This window comes from Anomaloglossus baeobatrachus, chromosome 8 (assembly GCF_048569485.1).
Source record: "Anomaloglossus baeobatrachus isolate aAnoBae1 chromosome 8, aAnoBae1.hap1, whole genome shotgun sequence".
Classification (NCBI taxonomy): domain Eukaryota; kingdom Metazoa; phylum Chordata; class Amphibia; order Anura; family Aromobatidae; genus Anomaloglossus; species Anomaloglossus baeobatrachus.
Window position 1 is genome coordinate 123299502 of NC_134360.1, and position 20501 is coordinate 123320002.

General features: G+C 44.8%; 1 protein-coding gene across 3 annotated transcripts in view; it reads left to right on the top strand.

Annotated features, from left to right (window-relative positions):
* The first annotated feature begins 293 nt into the window (after positions 1–293).
* Positions 294–20501, top strand: part of CCDC190 (coiled-coil domain containing 190) — a 46037-nt gene continuing 25829 nt past the window's right edge. For 2 of the 3 annotated variants that reach the window (XM_075320920.1, XM_075320922.1), the window contains exons 1-3: positions 294–572; positions 10017–10219; positions 11007–11088. In XM_075320920.1, the coding sequence (XP_075177035.1) occupies positions 10030–10219; positions 11007–11088 (272 nt within the window). In that variant the 5' untranslated portion in view covers positions 294–572; positions 10017–10029. Of the gene's footprint in view, positions 573–9608; positions 9786–10016; positions 10220–11006; positions 11089–20501 lie in introns of those variants that run through there. The other variant, XM_075320921.1, reaches the window with a different exon arrangement.

The window sequence follows — 20501 nt, forward strand, 5'->3', positions numbered from 1 at the left end:
TGTATCTGTTTACCTATGTATGGTATTATCTATACTCTGTATATTCCTATCTGAAGCTCTGCTGTCTCTATCTGACTGTATCATACTTATTACCTCACTATTTTGGCACAGTCCTATGTACAGCATATATAACAGTCCTGATTGAGCTCCGGTAGAACTGTACTCCAATAATCCATTGTGAAATCTGCAGTGCTTACGTGGTTATTTGCATATCTTTGTTGCCAATACAGTAACTATAGTATCTCCAATGCGCAGTCACCTTGCCTTTATAATACTGCCTCTTGTGTAAGTGCAGAAAGCAGGATTTATTTGTCTGACTGTTACCAACTCTGTCAGTAAGCAATTAAGTGAGGAATGCTTAGCATCTCTAGGGACAATTACCAGTCTCCATATCTATGCAGGGGTATAGCACCTGTCCCTGTCATTAGGACAGCGAACATTTATCAACAGCCAAGCAGAAGGAATGGTGATTATTTCCCAGTAAAATCTGTTCAATACTTCAGAAAAGAAAAGTCGCTGTGTCAGTCGCATAGAGAGAAGGCCAACTCGTAGTGCCTGAAAGTCATCCTGCGGTAAGATGTACTTTTTATAGCCTTTCTCTGTATTAGAGGAGTATGTTGATCTCTACTATATTTTCTTGGTAATTAGTTTACATTAATATACTACATAATGCATAAACCTAAGCTGTCAGAAAACTATATCGAATGAAAGCAAATGTGTAATCAGTGTGTTATGCTATTGTGAGGACTGTGATGTCACAGTACAGGGGTAATACACACAGTGATGTCACAGTACAGGGGTATAATACACACAGTGATGTCACAGTACAGGGGTATAATACACACAGTGATGTCACAGTACAGGGGTATAATACACACAGTGATGCGACAGTACAGAGGTAATACACACAGTGATGTCACAGTAGAGGGATAATACCAAGACTGATGTTACAGTACGGGGATAATACACACAGTGATGTCACAGTACAGGGATAATACACACAGTGATTTTACAGTATGGGGATAATACACACAGTGATGTCACAATACAGGGATAATACACAATGTGATGTCACAGTACAGGGATAATACACACAGTGATGTCACAGTACAGGGGTAATACACACAGTGATGTCACAGTACAGGGATAAAACACACAGTGATGTCACAGTGCAGAGATAATACACACAGTAATGTCACTGTACAGGGATAATACACACAATAATGTTACAGTAGAGGGATAATACCAAGACTGATGTTACAGTACGGGGATAATACACACAGTGATGTTACAGTATGGGAATAATACACACAGTGATGTCACAGTACAGGGATAATACACACAGTGATGTTACAGTACGGGGATAATACACACAGTGATGTCACAGTACAGGGGTAATACACACAGTGATGTCACAGTACAGGGATAATACACACAGTGATGTCACAGTGCAGAGATAATACACACAGTGATGTCACAGTACAGGGATAATACACACAGTGATGTTACAGTAGAGGGATAATACCAAGACTGATGTTACAGTACGGGGATAATACACACAGTGATGTTACAGTATGGGGATAATACACACAGTGATGTCACAGTACAGGGATAATACACACAGTGATGTTACAGTACGGGGATAATACACACAGTGATGTCACAGTACAGGGATAAAACACACACAGTGATGTTCCAGTACAGGGATAATACACACAGTGATGTCACAGAGCAGACATAATACACACAGTGATGTCACAGTACAGGGATAATACACACAGTGATGTTACAGTAGAGGGATAATACCAAGACTGATGTTACAGTACGGGGATAATACACACAGTGATGTCACAGTACAGGGATAATACACAAAGTGATGTCACAGTACAGGGGTAATACACAGTGATGTCACAGTACAGGGGTAATACACACAGTGATATCACAGTACATGGGTATAATACACAGTGATGTCACAGTAGAGGGATAATACCAAGATTAATGTTACAGTATGGGGATAATACACACAGTGATGTTACAGTACGGGGATAATACACACAGTGATGTCACAATACAGAGATAATATATATATATATATATATATATATATATATATACAGTGCCTTGCAAAAGTGTTCGGCCCCCTTGAATTTTTCAACCTTTTCCCGCATTACATTATTCAAACATAAAGATAAAAAAAAAAAAATTTATGGTGTAGAATCAATGACAAGTGGGACACAATTGTGAAGGTGAATGATGTTTATTGCTTATTTTAAATTTTTGAAAAAAATAAAAAGCTGGAAATTGGGGTGTGCAATATTATTCGGTCCCTTTAAGTTAATATTTTGTAGCGCCACCTTTTTCAGCTATTACAGCTGCAAGTCGCTTGGGGTATGTCTCTATCAGTTTTACACATCGAGAGACTGAAATTCTTGACCATTCTTTCTTTGCAAACAGCTTGATCTGAGTGAGGTTGGATGGAGAGCGTTTGGGAACAGCAGTTTTCAGCTCTTTCCACAGATTCTTAATTGGACTCAGGTCTGGACTTTGACTTGGCCATTCTAACACCTGGATACGTTTATTTTTTAATCATTCTTTTGTAGATTTTGTTTTATGTTTGGAATCATTGTCTTGTTAGAAGACAAATATCCGTCCCAGTCTCAGGTCTTTTGCAGACTCCAACAGGTTTTCTTCAACTATGGCCCTGTATTTGGCTCCATCCATCTTCCCATCAATTTTAAACATCTTCCCTGTCCCTGCTGAAGAAAAGCAGGCCCAAACCATGATGCTGCCACCACCATGTTTGACAGTGGGGATGGTGTGTTCAGGGTGATGAGCTGTGTTGCTTTTACACCAAACATATAATTTGCATTGTGCCCAAAAAGTTCGATTTTGGTTTCATCTGACCAGAGCACTTTCTTCCACATGTTTGGTGTGTCTCCCAGGTGGCTTGTGGCAAATTTTAAACAACACTTTTTATGGATATCTTTGAGAAATGGCTTTCTTCTTGCCACTCTTCCTTAAAGGCCAGATGGACAATGGACAAACTCTCCCACCTTAGCTCTAGATCTCTGCAGTTCATCCAGAGTGATCATGGTCCTCTTGGTTGCATTTCTGATCAGTCTTATCCTTATTTGACATAAAAAGTTTGAGGGACGGACGGGTCTTGGCAGATTTGCAGTGGTATGATACTCCTTCTATTTCAATATGATCGCTTGCACAGTGCTTCTTGGGATGTTTAAAGTTTTGGAAATATTTTGCAACTAAATCCAGCTTTAAACATCTCCACAACAGTATCACGGACCTGCCTGTTGTGTTCCTTGGTCTTCATGATGCTCTCTGTGCTTTAAACAGAACACTGAGACTATCAAAGAGCAGGTGCATTTATACAGAGACTTCATTACACACAGGTGGATTATATTTATCATCATCAGTCATTTAGGACAACATTGGATCATTCAGAGATCCTCAATGAACTTCTGGAGTGAGTTTGCTGCACTGAAAGTAAAAGGAGCCAATAATATTGGACTCCCCAATTTTCAGTTTTTTATTTTTTACAAAAATTTAATATAAGCAATAAATATTGTTTACCTTCACAACTCTGTCCCACTTGTTGGTTCTTCACCATAAAATTTAAAATTTGTATCTTTATGTTTGAAGCCTGAAATGGGGGAAAGGTTGAAAAATTCAAGGGGGCCGAATACTTTCGCAAGGCACTGTATATATACACATAAAAAAGGGGTGCACACCTGGACTAAATAAATAAAACCGATTGCAGAATCCTGTATGATCACATGATGAAAACAGAAGAAGAAAAAAGCTAACACATAATGGATATGCACACCAGAAAATGGAAATGCTAGATAAAAATATAGCAATCTTTATGAAATACAAAAGACAGTAAAAAACACATAAAATCATTTATTGGGACCCTGTCAGGTCCAATATGCACCCAGAACCCAAGCAGTTCTGGGTGCATATTGCTATTCCCTAATGAGCGCAAGGACTAGTCCCCTGGGTGTTGCTTCCCTTGTTAGTCGCCCCCATTAGCATGTTAGTACGTCCTTGTTGGCATACTAACATGCTAATGATTGTACAGCATCAGAGGATGATCTCTCTCACCTCTCCGCTGCCATTGCCGCCCGACGCTGGATTTCGGCTCAGCGCGCATGACCTCAGAGTTTAGGTCATGCGCACTATGATGACGGGTGTACGCGTCCTGCCTTCAAACTGAAGTAGTGCACATGACCGGAACTCTGGGATCATGCTCACTAAGCAAGTGTCGGTCGGCCATGGCAGCGGAGAAGTGAGTGAGATCATCATCTGATGCTGCACATTCCTTAGCATGTTAGCAGATAGGGTTTCCTGATGGTTTACCTTTTAGTACAGGGATAAAAATACACACACACAGTGATGTCACAGAACAGGGATATAAATACACACACAATGATGTCACAGTACAGGGATAACAATTCGCACACACATACACACAGTGATGTCAGTACAGGGATAAAAATACACACACACGGTGATTACTGTATCACGGTGGTTACTGTACAGGGATAACACACACAGTGATTTCACAGTACAGGGATAAAAATACACACACACACACACAGTGAGGTCACAGTACAGGGATAATACACATAGTCATGTCACAGTACATTATAGGGATAAGAACACACACAGTGTTATCACAGTACCGGGATAAAACACACACAGTAATGTCACAGAACAGGGATATAAATACACACACAGTGATGTCACAGTACAGGGATAAAAATAAACACACAGTGATGTCAATACAAGGATAAAAATACACACAGTGATGTTACAGTACAGGGATAACACACACAGTGATGTCACAGTACAGGGATAAAAATACACACACACACACAGTGATGTCACAGTATAGGGATAAGAACACACACAAGCAGTGATGTTACAGTACAGGGATAACACACACAGTGATGTCACAGTACAGGGATAACACACACAGTGATGTCACAATACAGTGATAACACATACACACACAGTGATGTCACAGTTTAGGGATAAGAACACACACACAGTGTTGTCACAGTACTGGGATAAAACACACACACAGTGATGTCACATTACCGGGTCAAAACACACACAGTGATGTCACAGTACAGGGATAAAAATACACACACACAGTGATGTTACAGTACAGGGTTAAAAATACACACACACACACACACATACAGTGATGTCACAGTACAGGGATAATACACACAGTCATGTCACAGTAAAGGAATAAAAATACACACACTGTGATGTCACAGTACAAAGATAAAAATACACACAGTGATGTCACAGTACAGAGATAAAAATACACACAGAGTGATGTCACAGTACAGAGATAAAACACACACACACACACACACAGTGATGTCACAGTACAGGGATAAAACACACACACACAGCGATGTTACAGTACAGGGATAACACACACACAGTGATGTCACAGTACAGGGATAATTCACACACACAGTAATGTCACAGTACAGGGATAAAACACACAGTGATGTCACAGTACAGGGATAAAACACATACACACACAGTGATGTTACAGTACAGGGATAACACACAGTGATGTCACATTACAGGGATAACACACACACACAGTGATGTCACAGTATAGGGAAAAGAACACACACACAGTGTTGTCACAGTACTGGGATAATTCACACACACAGTGATGTCACAGTACAGGGATAAAACACACACACATACAGTGATGTCACAGTACAGGGATAATACACACAGTCATGTCACAGTAAAGGAATAAAAATACACACACTGTGATGTCACAGTACAGAGATAAAAATACACACAGTGATGTCACAGTACAGAGATAAAAATACACACAGAGTGATGTCACAGTACAGAGATAAAACACACACACACACAGTGATGTCACAGTACACGGATAAAACACACACACACACACAGCGATGTTACAGTACAGGGATAACACACACACAGTGATGTCACAGTACAGGGATAACAAACACAGTGATGTCACATTACAGGGATAACACACACACACAGTGATGTCACAGTATAGGGAAAAGAACACACACACAGTGTTGTCACAGTACTGGGATAATTCACACACACAGTGATGTCACAGTACAGGGATAAAACACACACAGTGATGTCACAGTACAGGGATAAAACACATACACACACAGTGATGTTACAGTACAGGGATAACACACAGTGATGTCACATTACAGGGATAACACACACACACACACACAGTGATGTCACAGTATAGGGAAAATAACACACACACAGTGTTGTCACAGTACTGGGATAATTCACACACACAGTGATGTCACATTAAAGGGATAAAACACACACAGTGATGTCACAGTACAGGGATAAAATACATACACACACAGTGATGTTACAGTACAGGGATAACACACACAGTGATGTCACAGTACAGGGATAATACACACACAGATTTAACAGTACAGGGAGAAGAACACACATAGTGATGTCACAGTACAGGGATAAAACACACACAGTGATGTTACAGTACAGGGATAACACACACAGTGATGTCACAGTACAGGGATAACACACACAGTGATGTCACAGTACAGGGATAAAAATACACACACACACACAGTGAGGTCACAGTACAGGGATAATACACATAGTCATGTCACAGTACATATATAGGGATAAGAACACACACAGTGTTATCACAGTACCGGGATAAAACACACACAGTAATGTCACAGAACAGGGATATAAATACACACACAGTGATGTCACAGTACAGGGATAAAAATAAACACACAGTGATGTCAATACATGGATAAAAATACACACAGTGATGTTACAGTACAGGGATAACACACACAGTGATGTCACAGTACAGGGATAAAAATACACACACACACACACACAGTGATGTCACAGTGTAGAGATAAGAACACACACAAGCAGTGATGTTACAGTACAGGGATAACACACACAGTGATGTCACAGTACAGGGATAACACACACAGTGATGTCACAGTACAGTGATAACACATACCCACACAGAGATGTCCCAGTTTAGGGATAAGAACACACACACAGTGTTGTCACAGTACTGGGATAAAACACACACACAGTGATGTCACATTACCGGGCTAAAACACACACAGTGATGTCACAGTACAGGGATAAAAATACACACACACAGTGATGTTACAGTACAGGGATAAAAATACACACACACACATACAGTGATGTCACAGTACAGGGATAATACACACAGTCATGTCACAGTAAAGGAATAAAAATACACACACTGTGATGTCACAGTACAGAGATAAAAATACACACAGTGATGTCACAGTACAGAGATAAACATACACACAGAGTGATGTCACAGTACAGAGATAAAATACACACACACACACACAGTGATGTCACAGTACAGGGATAAAACACACACACACAGCGATGTCACAGTACAGGGATAACACACACACAGTGATGTCACAGTACAGGGATAATTCACACACACAGTGATGTCACAGTACAGGGATAAAACACACAGTGATGTCACAGTACAGGGATAAAACACATACACACACAGTGATGTTACAGTACAGGAATAACACACACAGTGATGTCACATTACAGGGATAACACACACACACAGTGATGTCACAGTATAGGGAAAAGAACACACACACAGTGTTGTCACAGTACTGGGATAATTCACACACACAGTGATGTCACAGTACAGGGATAAAACACACACACAGTGATGTCACAGTACAGGAAAAATACACACAGTCATGTCACAGTAAAGGAATAAAAATACACACACTGTGATGTCACAGTACAGAGATAAAAATACACACAGTGATGTCACAGTACAGAGATAAAAATACACACAGAGTGATGTCACAGTACAGAGATAAAACACACACACACACAGTGATGTCACAGTACAGGGATAAAACACACACACACACACAGCGATGTTACAGTACAGGGATAACACACACACAGTGATGTCACAGTACAGGGATAACAAACACAGTGATGTCACATTACAGGCATAACACACACACACAGTGATGTCACAGTATAGGGAAAAGAACACACACACAGTGTTGTCACAGTACTGGGATAATTCACACACACAGTGATGTCACAGTACAGGGATAAAACACACACAGTGATGTCACAGTACAGGGATAAAACACATACACACACAGTGATGTTACAGTACAGGGATAACACACACAGTGATGTCACATTACAGGGATAACACAAACACACACACACAGTGATGTCACAGTATAGGGAAAATAACACACACACACAGTGTTGTCACAGTACTGGGATAATTCACACACACACAGTGATGTCACAGTACAGGAATAAAACACACACAGTGATGTCACAGTACAGGGATAAAACACATACACACACAGTGATGTTACAGTACAGGGGTAACACACACAGTGATGTCACAGTACAGGGATAATACACACACAGATTTAACAGTACAGGGATAAGAACACATAGTGATGTCACAGTACAGGGATAAAACACACACATTGATGTTACAGTACAGGGATAACACACACAGTGATGTCACAGTACAGGGATAACACACACAGTGATGTCACAATACAGGGATAAAACACACAGTGATGTCACAGTACAGATATAACACACACACAGTGATGTCACAGCACAGGGATAAGAACACACTTATACACAGTGATATCACAGTACAGGGATAAAAATACACACACACAGTGATGTCACAGTACAGGGATAAAAATACACACACACAGTGATGTCATAGTACAGGGATAAAATACACACACACACACACACACATACACACACAGGGATGTCATAGTACAGGACAGTTTCTTTTTGTAGCGTTACAGACAGACATTTGCACATTATAATACTCACCTGCACCTGTGCTGTGAGATCATGCAGCCTCTGGCCTCCCTGCTGCACTTCCTGTGGGTCTTCCTGGCTGTGTTCAGATCCTGTCCTCTGCTTTTCTTTTTGGTCCTCCTGGTCTCCGCTTCATCTTGTTTGCTTAGCTCTCTGTTTCCTCTGCTTATTCTGCTCTGTAGTCTCTCCTTGTCCTTTCCACATTTTCTTTTTTCCCGACGCTGTACAGACAAGCTCCGCCCCCTGTCCTGATTGGTTGTTATCCTCCTGCCATCTCTCACTCAGAGTTCTCCTGTCTGAAAGCAGATGCTGCCTGCCCACTCCCTCCTCTTCAGCAGAGGCCGCGCAGTGTGCAGTGTGGCAAGTATGTGCGAGTCTGCATATTTGTATTGCGGCTGCCTGCAAGTATTCAAATAGTGCGCCCCCCCTTAATCAGCTGCTTGGTGACCGGCCAAGGGCATCCCGCCTTGCTGGGAGTGATGAAAGTCAAAGCGCACACACAGCGGGCAGCCACTGCCGGGCCCCCTTAGGTCACGGGCCCCATAGCAGTGGCGTGGCCTACCTCTATTGACGGTACGCCACTGGTGCCAAGGTCTGCAAGGAAAAAAATCTGCAAAGTGTGCACAGCACTTCAGGATTCTCATAGATTTTGCTGGGACGTGTTTTCACTTGTAGATTGATTAAAATCTGCAAGAATAAAAAGCATAAAAAATGCAAAAATAAAACGCAGCGTGTACACACAGCCTTACTTTTTTCAGTAGGAGCTGAGATACAAGCAGCTCCATAAACTGTTTTTATCCAGCTGTCACTGGAGGTGATAATAACTGGTAAGTGATCAGTGGGGGACACATTTCAGACCCTAATTGATGATACTTTTTATCAATATGAAAGTGATGAGCAACACCTATTATACATGAGACATGAGTTCAGGGGGTTGATAAATAACCATAGATGTATAGATTTTGTGTTGCAGTAAAAATTCTACAGTATACGTGTATCCTATAGGAATAATACTAGACAGATCACTTATATATTGCTCATATGGTGTCTTTAATAAGCTCTCTGAAGCAAATGCAACGTTCAAGACATCTTGGTAACAATATGGATAAGCAATGGGAAGCTGAAAGGCGAGGAGCCAAGAGAGCAGAAGCAAGACTCAACAATGGCATTCAAGAAATTGAGGACGCTCAGAATTACCATATGAACAGTATGACGAAGGAGCAAAAACGATTACAGAAGGATCTCATCAGGATCAAGCAAGGTATGAAACTCAAGCTCTTTGATGTTTTCTAAATTTGTTGTGCTTTAGATGTGCATATTGCAGGGCATCTAAAAAGTATGTATTTGAAACAAGGGGTTGATTCATCAAGACCAGCATATCTCAAACGCGAGCTACACAGTGCCAGATTCATTCAAAACAGCACACCACTTATGAATTTGGAGCCTTTAGCAAGTGGCTTGCATCTTTTCACGCTGAGCCAGATATGTTACTCCAGCCAATGACTGGAATAGCATTTCTGGCATAAAAAACACCATCAAATTTCATGAAGTAGATGCTCCTTCCTTCCATTTTATCAGAGCTGATCCAAAGTGGTGCAAAAACTCCAAAAATTGCAAAATCATTCATGGAACTCCACGTTGCACAAAAAATTAGCAACTTTTCAAAGCTTTTACGTCACTTTTGAGTAATTGGCCTCAATATTTTCTCAAGCAATTAACATTAGAATTTTGTAGAAGTGTTTTAAGCTAGAATAGATGTTTGCCAATTTATTTAACATAATAAAGTGATTAATTGCTTTCAGAAACCTTTCTATTATAAGCTATGGCAGTGAGAAACAAACGGAGTATTAACTTGGTTATTGTCCTTGGCTCCCGCACTACAGAGCCTTGATTTTCCCGGTGCCCTGGACCTCTGTTGTTTTTCTGCATCGGTGACGTTATGTTGACAGCTGACTTCATTGGTTTTGCCATTATACAGAGCACGATCTATTGAATAGGGAAAAACCCTTTAAGATTTACCTTTAATTGACAATTTACTTATGTTCCAGCTACTGCTAAGAAAGCCTCAAATACAAAAAACGACCACAGGACAGAAACTCCACAAACACAACCAACAATTACCGGAAGAAGGTGAGATTACAATTCCTAACATACATGTTATTTATACGCTGTAAATGCAGTCCTGCCCCTTGATGAGTTGTCACAATCAGCACTAGCCTTGTGTAGGTGCCCAGATGGGAAAAGTTGATCCACAGCTATTTGCTATATTATGCCAGCTTTGTTAAGGGGGATACAGTAAGGTCATCATATTGTGCATGTGGAGGGTACCGTGGAAGAATTATTTTTCATGGTATCATACTGTGTTTGGGGGGGCACTTTTGCTGGCATCATACTTAATGGGTTCAATGAAAGGGTAATCAAGGGGCTTCTGTGACCCAGGTAAATATTTTTTATGTGAGGGGATGAGGCAATTAGACCTTCTTCTATGGGGCCCCATGGTTTCTATGTATGTATAGCACCCCTGAGACTGGTCTCTACAGGGTATATAATTATATCCTTCCCGAGCAGGTCAAGATGTTAATCTGGTAAGTTTACACACACCTCACACCACCATACAGCAGGGAAAAGCAGTCACTAGGAAAGGGTTAACAATGTTTCTACAAACACAGTCAGGAAGTGACTCAGCCAGTTCCTAGCAGACCCAGGTCACCATAACAACTTGCAAAGGTGGGGGCATGGGCAGTTAGGAGTAGAGATACTTTTAGCCAGCCAGAAAAAGCTTGGACACAAGACAGAGCAGACGCACAGTGTGCATCTCCCTGAAGGGAGGCTGTCAGGCTTTCAGGGATGCAGAACAGAGCTGTCTGGATGTTACACCGAACAGACAGCACAACCAAGCTGGGGCCAGTAACACCTAGAGAGAGACGGCACTTGTAATCGTAGACTAAAAGAGAGTAGTTGCCAGAGCATGGGACTGAGCACAAGAGAAGGTACAGAGCCCTAGTTCAGGTGGCTGTGGCGCGCCAGCAGAGAGGGAGTCTGAGAGAGGGGGATAGAGGTCCGACCCACGAGAGGCCCAGGCTGCCGACCGTACGGACCGAGATCGGGGAAGAGTACAGAGTTGTGCATGGAGGAGAAAGGCCAGAACAGCCCTTGCACCAATCTCAGAAGCATCAATTTCAACTTGAAAGGGGCAAGACAAATCTGGTTGACACAGAACAGGAGCAGAAGCAAAACGTCTCTTAAGCTCCCGAAAAGCAGAGACCGCCTCAGGAGGCCAGGTCTCCACATCAGCCCCTTTTCTGGTCAGATCAGTTAGTGGTTTAACAATACTAGAAAAATTCACAATAAACTTCCGATAGAAGTTAGCGAACCCCAAACATTTCTGGAGACCTTTGATAGAAGAGGGTTGAACCCATGTGTGAATAGCCTGAACCTTCTCCTGGTCCATCTCAATGGTGAAAGGAGACAAAATGAAACCCAAAAAAGAAACCTTCTGAGCCCCAAAAAGGCACATGGACCCCTTGACAAACAAGTAATTATCGCAAAGGACCTGAAAAACCTTCCTGACCTGGTACACATGAGAATCCCAGAAAAAATCAAAATGTCGTCCAGATACACAATCAAAAACTTGTCAATGAAACAACGAAAAATGTCATGCATGAAGGACTGGAAAACAGATTGGGCGTTCGTAAGTCCGAACGGCATCACAGTGTATTCAAAATGGCCTTTGGGCGAATTGAATGCCGTTTTCCATTCATGACCCTGCTTGATACGAGCTAGATTATATGCCCCCCTCAAATCAATCTTAGTGAACCAACATGCTCCCTTAATTCTGGTGAACAGGTCAGAAATCAAGAGCAATGGATATTGGAATTTCACAGTAATCTTGTTCAACTGCCGATAATCAACGCAGGGTCTCAGGGAGCCATCTTTCTTAGAAACAAAAAAGAACTCCGCACCCAAAGGAGTAGAGGAAGGTCTGATGTGTCCCTTCTCCAAGGCCTCCCTAATATAAGCCCTCATAGCCTCGTGTTCTGGCACAGACAGATTGAAAAGTCTTCCCTTAGGGAACTTACTACCTGGTATCAAGTCAATTGCACAGTCACACTCCCTATGCGGAGGAAGCGGACCAGATTTTGGTTCATCAAAAACCTCCTGAAAATCAGACAAGAACTCAGGGATCCTTGAAACAGATGCGGAAATTGTCCTTAGAGGCAAAGCATCATGCATCCCCTGACAGCCCCAACTAATAACAGACATATTCTGCCAATCCAATAGTGGATTATGAGTCTGCAGCCATGGGTACCCCAACATGACAAGATAATGCAAATCTTGCAAAACAAGAAACTGGCATTCCTCAGATTGATCCGGAGCCATACGCATAGTCAAGACCATCCAAAACTGTGGCTTGTTCTTTGCCAAAGGAGTTGTATCAATGCCTCTCAAAGGAATAGGGACTTGCAAGGAATGCAACAGGAAGCCACAACTCCTGGCAAACTTGAAATCCATTAAATTCAATGCAGTACCCGAGTCCACAAATGCTATTACAGAAAAAGATGATAACGAGCAGACCAGTGACACAGACAACAAAAATTTAGGCTGTATAGTATTGATGGTAAAGGAGCTGGCAATCCTCATACTCCGCTTAGGGCAAGCCGAAATTACATGAAACGGGTCGCTGCAATAAAAACACAGCCTATTTTCCCGCCTAAAACTCTGTCGATCACCACGAGATAACGTCTTATCACACTGCATAGGGTCTGGAACGTGATCAACAGATGCAGGAGCCTGATTTCCAGGCTGAAAACTGAGTCATTCAGATATAAGCTCCAGGAAACGCCTGTCACTCTGAATAGCAAGATACATTGAATTATTCAGACCTGACGGTTTGGGGAAACCACCCATCACATCTTTAACGGCTTCAGAAAGGCCTTTTCTGAACAGAGCTGCTAAAGAATCATCATTCCATTCAGTCAACACTGACCATTTTCTAAACTGTTGACAATAAATTTCAGCTGCCTCAGATCCCTGCTGCAAGGCCAGCAAGGCTTTTTCTGTTTGATCTACCAGATTGGGCTCATCATAAAGTAGATCCAAAGCCTGAAAAAAGGAATCAACACTATGCAAAACAGGATTCTCAGATGACAGAGAAAAGGCCCAATCCTGTGGGTTGCCACTTAGCAAGGAAATAATTATCCTAACCTGCTGTACGGCATCACCAGAGGATTGCGGTTTCAGTGCCAGATATAATTTACAGTTACTTTTGAAACTCAAAAATTTTAACTGACACCAGAAAACAAGTCAGGAATAGGAATTTTTGGTTCAGATACAGAAGGTTGAGTAACATAATCTGCTATACCCTGAACTCTGGCCGCAAGCTGGTCCAAGCGAGCAGCCAAAATCTGTGCACTCATACTGAAGAAGTAATCATCAAACACCCTGATTACAAGAGGGGAAAAAACAGAGAAAAAAAAATTCAAAACACCCTTTTTCCCTGCTTCTGTGGAACAATCAATAATGGCCAGTTTTACTGTTATGATCCGTTGTTCAATGACTACCATGAACACAATTCACCAGATTCGTAGGTAATAAAGTACCGACCGGAAGCCTTGAACTTAACACCACTCTAGAAGTAGCTGTGCAGCATGCCTAACAACCTAGATGCCTCAAACCCAGCCGGAAGACTACATAACTTACAAGGCAGAAAGTGAAAAGAAACAATCTTGCATCAGAGCAGATTTCCCCAAAGAAAAATAGGCAGCCTCCCACTTGTACAGACTGTGAGCAAAGATGAAAAGACATACACAGCAAGAGCAAGATGGAGCAAAGAGAGGCCACACTATACTAAATACGAAAGACAGGATAGGTAACTCTTGCGGTCGGCATGAAAAACCCTATCAAAACTTCCTACACGGAATGTGCAAAAAGGAAGAGTAATCTAATACTCGCACATTCACAATCCATGCAAGACTCTGGTTAAACTGTGGAAAAAAATAGCAATTACCCTACCGACTAACCCTTGCTAAGATAAATAGCATAGACTGACTAGGAAGATAAATCTTCCTTATCTGAAGGCACAAACAAAACAGGATACAATACAAAAAAACCTTCAGAGATAATTCACAGAAGCCATAAGCAAACAACACACAAAAGTATGAAGTAAAACTAAGAACTTAGCTTAGCTTGATAGCAGGGAAGCCAGGGGGACAAGAGACAGATTCCTATTATCTCAGGAATTTCAGACAACTGGCAAAGACAAACATCCAGCACATGCCTATATCCAAAATCAAGGTTTGAGCTGCCAACCAGGTGTGTAGAACTGAGGAAAAGAATCCAACCCACTAACATCAACGACCACAGGAGGGAGTCCAAGAGCGGAGCTCCACCAGACAGCATTCACAACAATGGTGACTCTGTGAGAAACTGCCGCCGCCCTGCGCTCCTGTGAACTGCCGCCCCTGTTCTCACCAACCTTCCGGGGTACCGCGCTCCGCCCGTGGGGAGCGATATGTACCGCCCCGCGTTCGACTGCATCCGAGCCGCTCGGATCCGGGCTTGTTGGTGGCTCGAGCGCCTCCGGACCCGGGGTCACTTCGCTCTGAAAGGGTGCTGGCGCTACTTTGGGGGTAGGTAGGTAGGTGTACGGCCGGAGCTGTGTTTGAGTTCGTGACGCCACCCACGGGATGTGGTGAAGGTGTAGACACCACCGCTGCAGTTACGGGGCACCCAGGGGAGATGGTTATGCAGCAAGATGTTAACTCCTCTGTGGGCAGGGATGATGGCCCCAGGACCCGTTGGGGAGAGTAGCTGGGTGGTGCAGGGCGGTGCACTGCCGGATGGCACTGTTGTACTTACAGTTATTGACACACACAAGTCTCTGGTAAACAAAGTTGATGGTGGCCGGTGCCCGCAGCCGGCTGCGTCTGGTCCCCCACCCAGTTTGGTGGTCTTGGCCTTTCTCCTGCACCGTGTTATGTATGTGTTGACTGCCTGTGCTTCAGCAACGGGAGTCTGCTCCCCAGCTTTGTATATGTCGAAGGAGCCCGTTTGCCCGCAGACGCTAGCCCGTGGGATTTCTCTGCCTGTGCGGTGGCTTTCCATCCACCTCGGTGGGCTGTTGTCTTCAGTCCGGACTTGGGTGGGAAAGGACCTAAGGTCCAGACCGCAATCAGTTGATTAACTCAGTCCAGTGGCTTCTGGACCTCGTTTCATGATCTGAGTACCCCCCTGTGTGCTCCGATTTCCGAGTCGGTTCCCCGGGTCGGTACCGGCGGGCCACTACCCTGTCCCGATCCATCACGGTTCCACCGAGCCGTCTTCTCGGCTCCTGCAGGCTAGGCCACTGTCTGCCTCCTAGCCAAAGGTGCCCGAGCTCCAACCCCAGCACCTGTCAGTCTCCTTCACCTCACTCAACTCCAACTGCACTTCCACTGAACTCCCTCCAAACTCACTGTGTTTTCTGCCTCAGGCCCTCTGGACTCCTCGGTGGGCGTGGCCAACCGCCTGGCTACACCCCCTGGTGTGTCCATCAAGCTCTGAGGGAGGTGACTAGGGTTTAATGTGTTGGCTGGTGTTACCTGGTGAGGGACTGGTGTTGTGTGGGGCGCTATCTGTGACTTCCTGGCTAGTCCAGGGCGTCACACTCCCCCTTGGTTAACTACAGACCATCCGTGGGCTGTCCGACCACCACCGTTTATTTTTCTGAACTGAAAAAGATTGAAACAGTGAACAAGCATACTAACATATTTACATTTCCGAAGGTTTTTGCATCTTCCCTTGCGGGAGGCATTTTGCTTAAAAGTTGCAAACAGGTAAAACATTTTTATTAACCGGGAACGGGACGGGACCGGGTCCTTTCAGTTGCCCACCAAAGCAAACCTGAACCTTGATGCTGCCTCTAAAAACAAGTCAGCACCCCATTTCCCCAGTCCAGGAAACAGGAACGGGTCCGGGTGTTGCCCATACGGGCCGGGTACAAAGTTCCATACCCGGCAGTCTCTCACAGGTACCACGTCCAGGGGACCCCTGACCCGGAGGGTCGTCACCGGTTGCAATGGTGACGGGACCTCGGCCTCCTCTGCCGCAGGCCCTTCCTCCAACAAGCCTCCCCGGGGCTGCAGGACCTGAAAGGGTGGTCCGGGATTATTTACAAGCCGAAAAGTTTTTAGGTGGCTTGCAAGTTCTCAGCCTTGTTCATTTTAAAACGGAAACATGAACAAGTCCCAATGGGGACGGGCAGTATGGTAGCCAAGAACCGCTACCTCACTCAACAGTCGTTGCCGTCTTCATGGTCAGAGAATGGCGAAGAGGGGCGGACGTGCAACTGTGCACCCATGTATGCCCTCCTTACAACCAAGGCTGGCACGGAGATCTGGGACAGCCCCACAGGCAACGCCGTCTCTTCTGGGCGCTGGGACACCTGGGGTTCACCGGTTTCACCGTGAGCGGGCCCTGTCTCCCGACGGGTCGGCGGGTCTGGAAGGGTTTGCATGGCCTTATCCTGCTGGGGTGCCTTCCATGAGGCGGGCCTCTCGTTCGCCTGCACCACAGCCACCATCGTTTGCATCTCCTATTTCCAACTCAAAGCTTGCTGCATCCTGCAAGCAAGCTCCAGCCACGACAGTGACTTCATTGTTTGACCAAATATAGTACAGATAGGGACTCTAGATTGTGAGCCCCAATGAGGACAGTGTTGCCAATGTATGTAAAGCGCTATGGAATTAATAGCGCTATATAAATAAATAAAATTATTATTATTATTATTATATAGTAGGGTAATTTTAAAGTTGACAATTTTGTGTGGCTGCCGAATTATGGCAGAAATTTCCAAATGGCCTCCGCCAGAAAAAAAAGGTTCCCTGATCTAGAGCAAAAAAGTTTAATTAACATCAAAGACTGTTACTCTTTACTGTAAGAGCAGTGAGATTGTGGAACTTCAGGGGTGGGGAACCTCCGGCCCACGGGCTGTATGTGGCCCGCGAGGAAGTTTTCTACGGCCCGCGGACAGATTCCTAGATTCCTGAGGCCACAGTGCTCGGGCTGGCGATTGCATCTTGCCGGCCGCCATTGCTTTAAATCCCCATGTGCGCTTTGAGGACGTGCATTCAGGAGTCACACTTGTGAGTGACTCAAGCGAGTCTCTGTCACGTCCCCATCGGAGTCCGCTCCTGCGACTTCTGCTCCGATCGCCAGACGACGCCATGTTACCACCATGGATAGTGCTGGTGATGGGAGAGGAGTCGGTGCCCGTGGTTCTGCGGAGCACAGTGTCACGTCCCCACCGGAGTCCGCTCCTGCGACTTCTGCTCCGATCGCCAGACGACGCCATGTTACCACCATGGATAGTGGTGGTGATGGGAGAGGAGTCAGTGCCCGTGGCTCTGCGGAGCACAGGCTCCGCTCATCCACTAGGCTGGGTTTCCCTGGAACCTGCAGTACCACTGGCTGACTGTAGGTGGCGTGTGTCTCCCGGCTGAAGTGGCCAACATTCACCTGCAGCCTATGGGAAGACACCACACCCTTCTTATTCCCTCTCCTGTCACATGATCACTGCCAGTGATAGTTCTGTTCTCCTGGCTCATGTGCTGTTTGTATTGTGATTCCTGTGTGCTGACCTTGCTTGTGTTTGACTACCCTCCTGCCTGTCGTTTTTGTACCTTGCTGCCAGTTCCGGATTTGACCACTGCTTTGTCTCCTTACTACGCCCTTGCCTGCCGATTCTGTTCCTGTTTTGCATCTCCTGGATTTTGACCCTGCCTGACGACCACGGACTACAGTCTACCACAGGTAGTGATCGCTGAGGCTCTGTGTAAATCCAAATCCCTGTACAGGGGTTAAAGGGTTGCAGAGTTCTTGGGGTCCTGCTTTGTGAGCGGCTTTTCACTAAATTCCCCTTACAGCCAGTCTGAGTCTGTGGCTCCTATCAGGCATTACAGTCTCTCATCGCATCACCCAGCACGACTGCACACTCTGGGTCGGCTGCATGTATTTCTATGTAGAGTTCAAAAGGATAAGGCACTTCTACCGAATTTCTAGTTACCAGGGTGCAGTCTGTCATTAGCAGTATCCACTGCTGTGTGGAGGCAGTGGATACTGCTAATGACAGACTGCAAACCACAGAGACTCTTAATAGCATTACTACAACTGCCCATGGCAGAAATAACAGGCTGCAGATCCCAGTCACATATCTGCTAGCATTCCAAATACTGCCTTCATCTCAGGTGCTAGTTACTGATGAAGGCCATTTTTGGGCCGCAACGTCTTGACTTGACTATACTGAGCATGAAATAATAAAAAATCATCAATTTACTGAATTCAGGAGTCCCTTGTATATATTACTACTGTATTTCTATGTAGCTGAGAGGCTCCTGTCAGGAGAGTGTGCGGCCCTGCCGGGTGATGTGATGTGTGACTCCGGCCAAAGCGTTCACTACTGAATGCTGCGTTAACGTATCATTGGGTGCACACACTGGCCAGTGCCAGTGTGCTTATGGCGAACTTCGTGGGCAGGGTTAGCGCTCTGCACTCCCGTCTCACTGAAGACTAGCAGCAGCTTCATGGCTTCCAGCGCTGTGTGCCTGCCCTCCGGTGTTGTGTGCCCCCTCCCCCAGTGCTGTGTGTGTGCCACGCATAGTGCTGTGGGGCCTCCATAGTGCTGTGTGCCCCCCAGTGTTGTGTGACACCCCCAGTGCTGTGTTTCCCCTCAACCAATAGTGTGGTATGCCCCCTCCTCCAGTGCTGTGTGCCCCCCTCTGCCAGTGCTGTGTGCTACCCCCCAGTGCTGTGTACAACCCAGTGATGTGCCCCCAGTGATGTCCATGTTCCCCTAGTGATGTCCATGCTCCTCTAGTGATGTCTGTTATCTGCAAGTGTTATCTGTTTTCACAAGTGCCCCACTAGTGCTGTCAAAGTCCTCCTGTGCTGTCTGTACTCCACTCGTGATATCCAAGCACCCTCATGCTGTCCGTGCCCCCAGTGATGTCCATAACCCTCAGTGATATCTGTGCCTCCTTAGTGATGTCTGTGCTTCTCCAGTGTTGTCCATGCCCCCCATTAATGTCTGTACCCCCCAAGTGCTGTCTGTGCCCCTTAGCCATGTGTATGCCTCCCAGTGATGCCTGTGCCCCAGCATCTCTTGTGATGTATATGCCGCAGCCCCTCCTGTGATGCGTATGCCCTCAGCCCCTCCATCATTGTATATGCCCCTGCCCCTCTTTTGATGTATATGCCCTCAGCCCCTCCTGTCATGTGCATGCCCCCAGCATCTCCTGTGAAGTGTATGCCCCCAGCATCTCCTGTGATGTGTATACTCCAACCTCTCCAGTGATATATACATCACATGAGGGGCTGGGGTATATACTTCCCAGGAGGGTCTTGGGGCATACATATCACTGGAGGGGCTGGGGCATATACATCACAAGAGATGCTGCAGGGCATATACATCACAGGAGAGGCTGAGGCATATACATCACATTGGAGATGCTGGGGCAAATATATCACAATGGAAATGCAGGGGACATGCATATCAAAGGAGAGGCTGG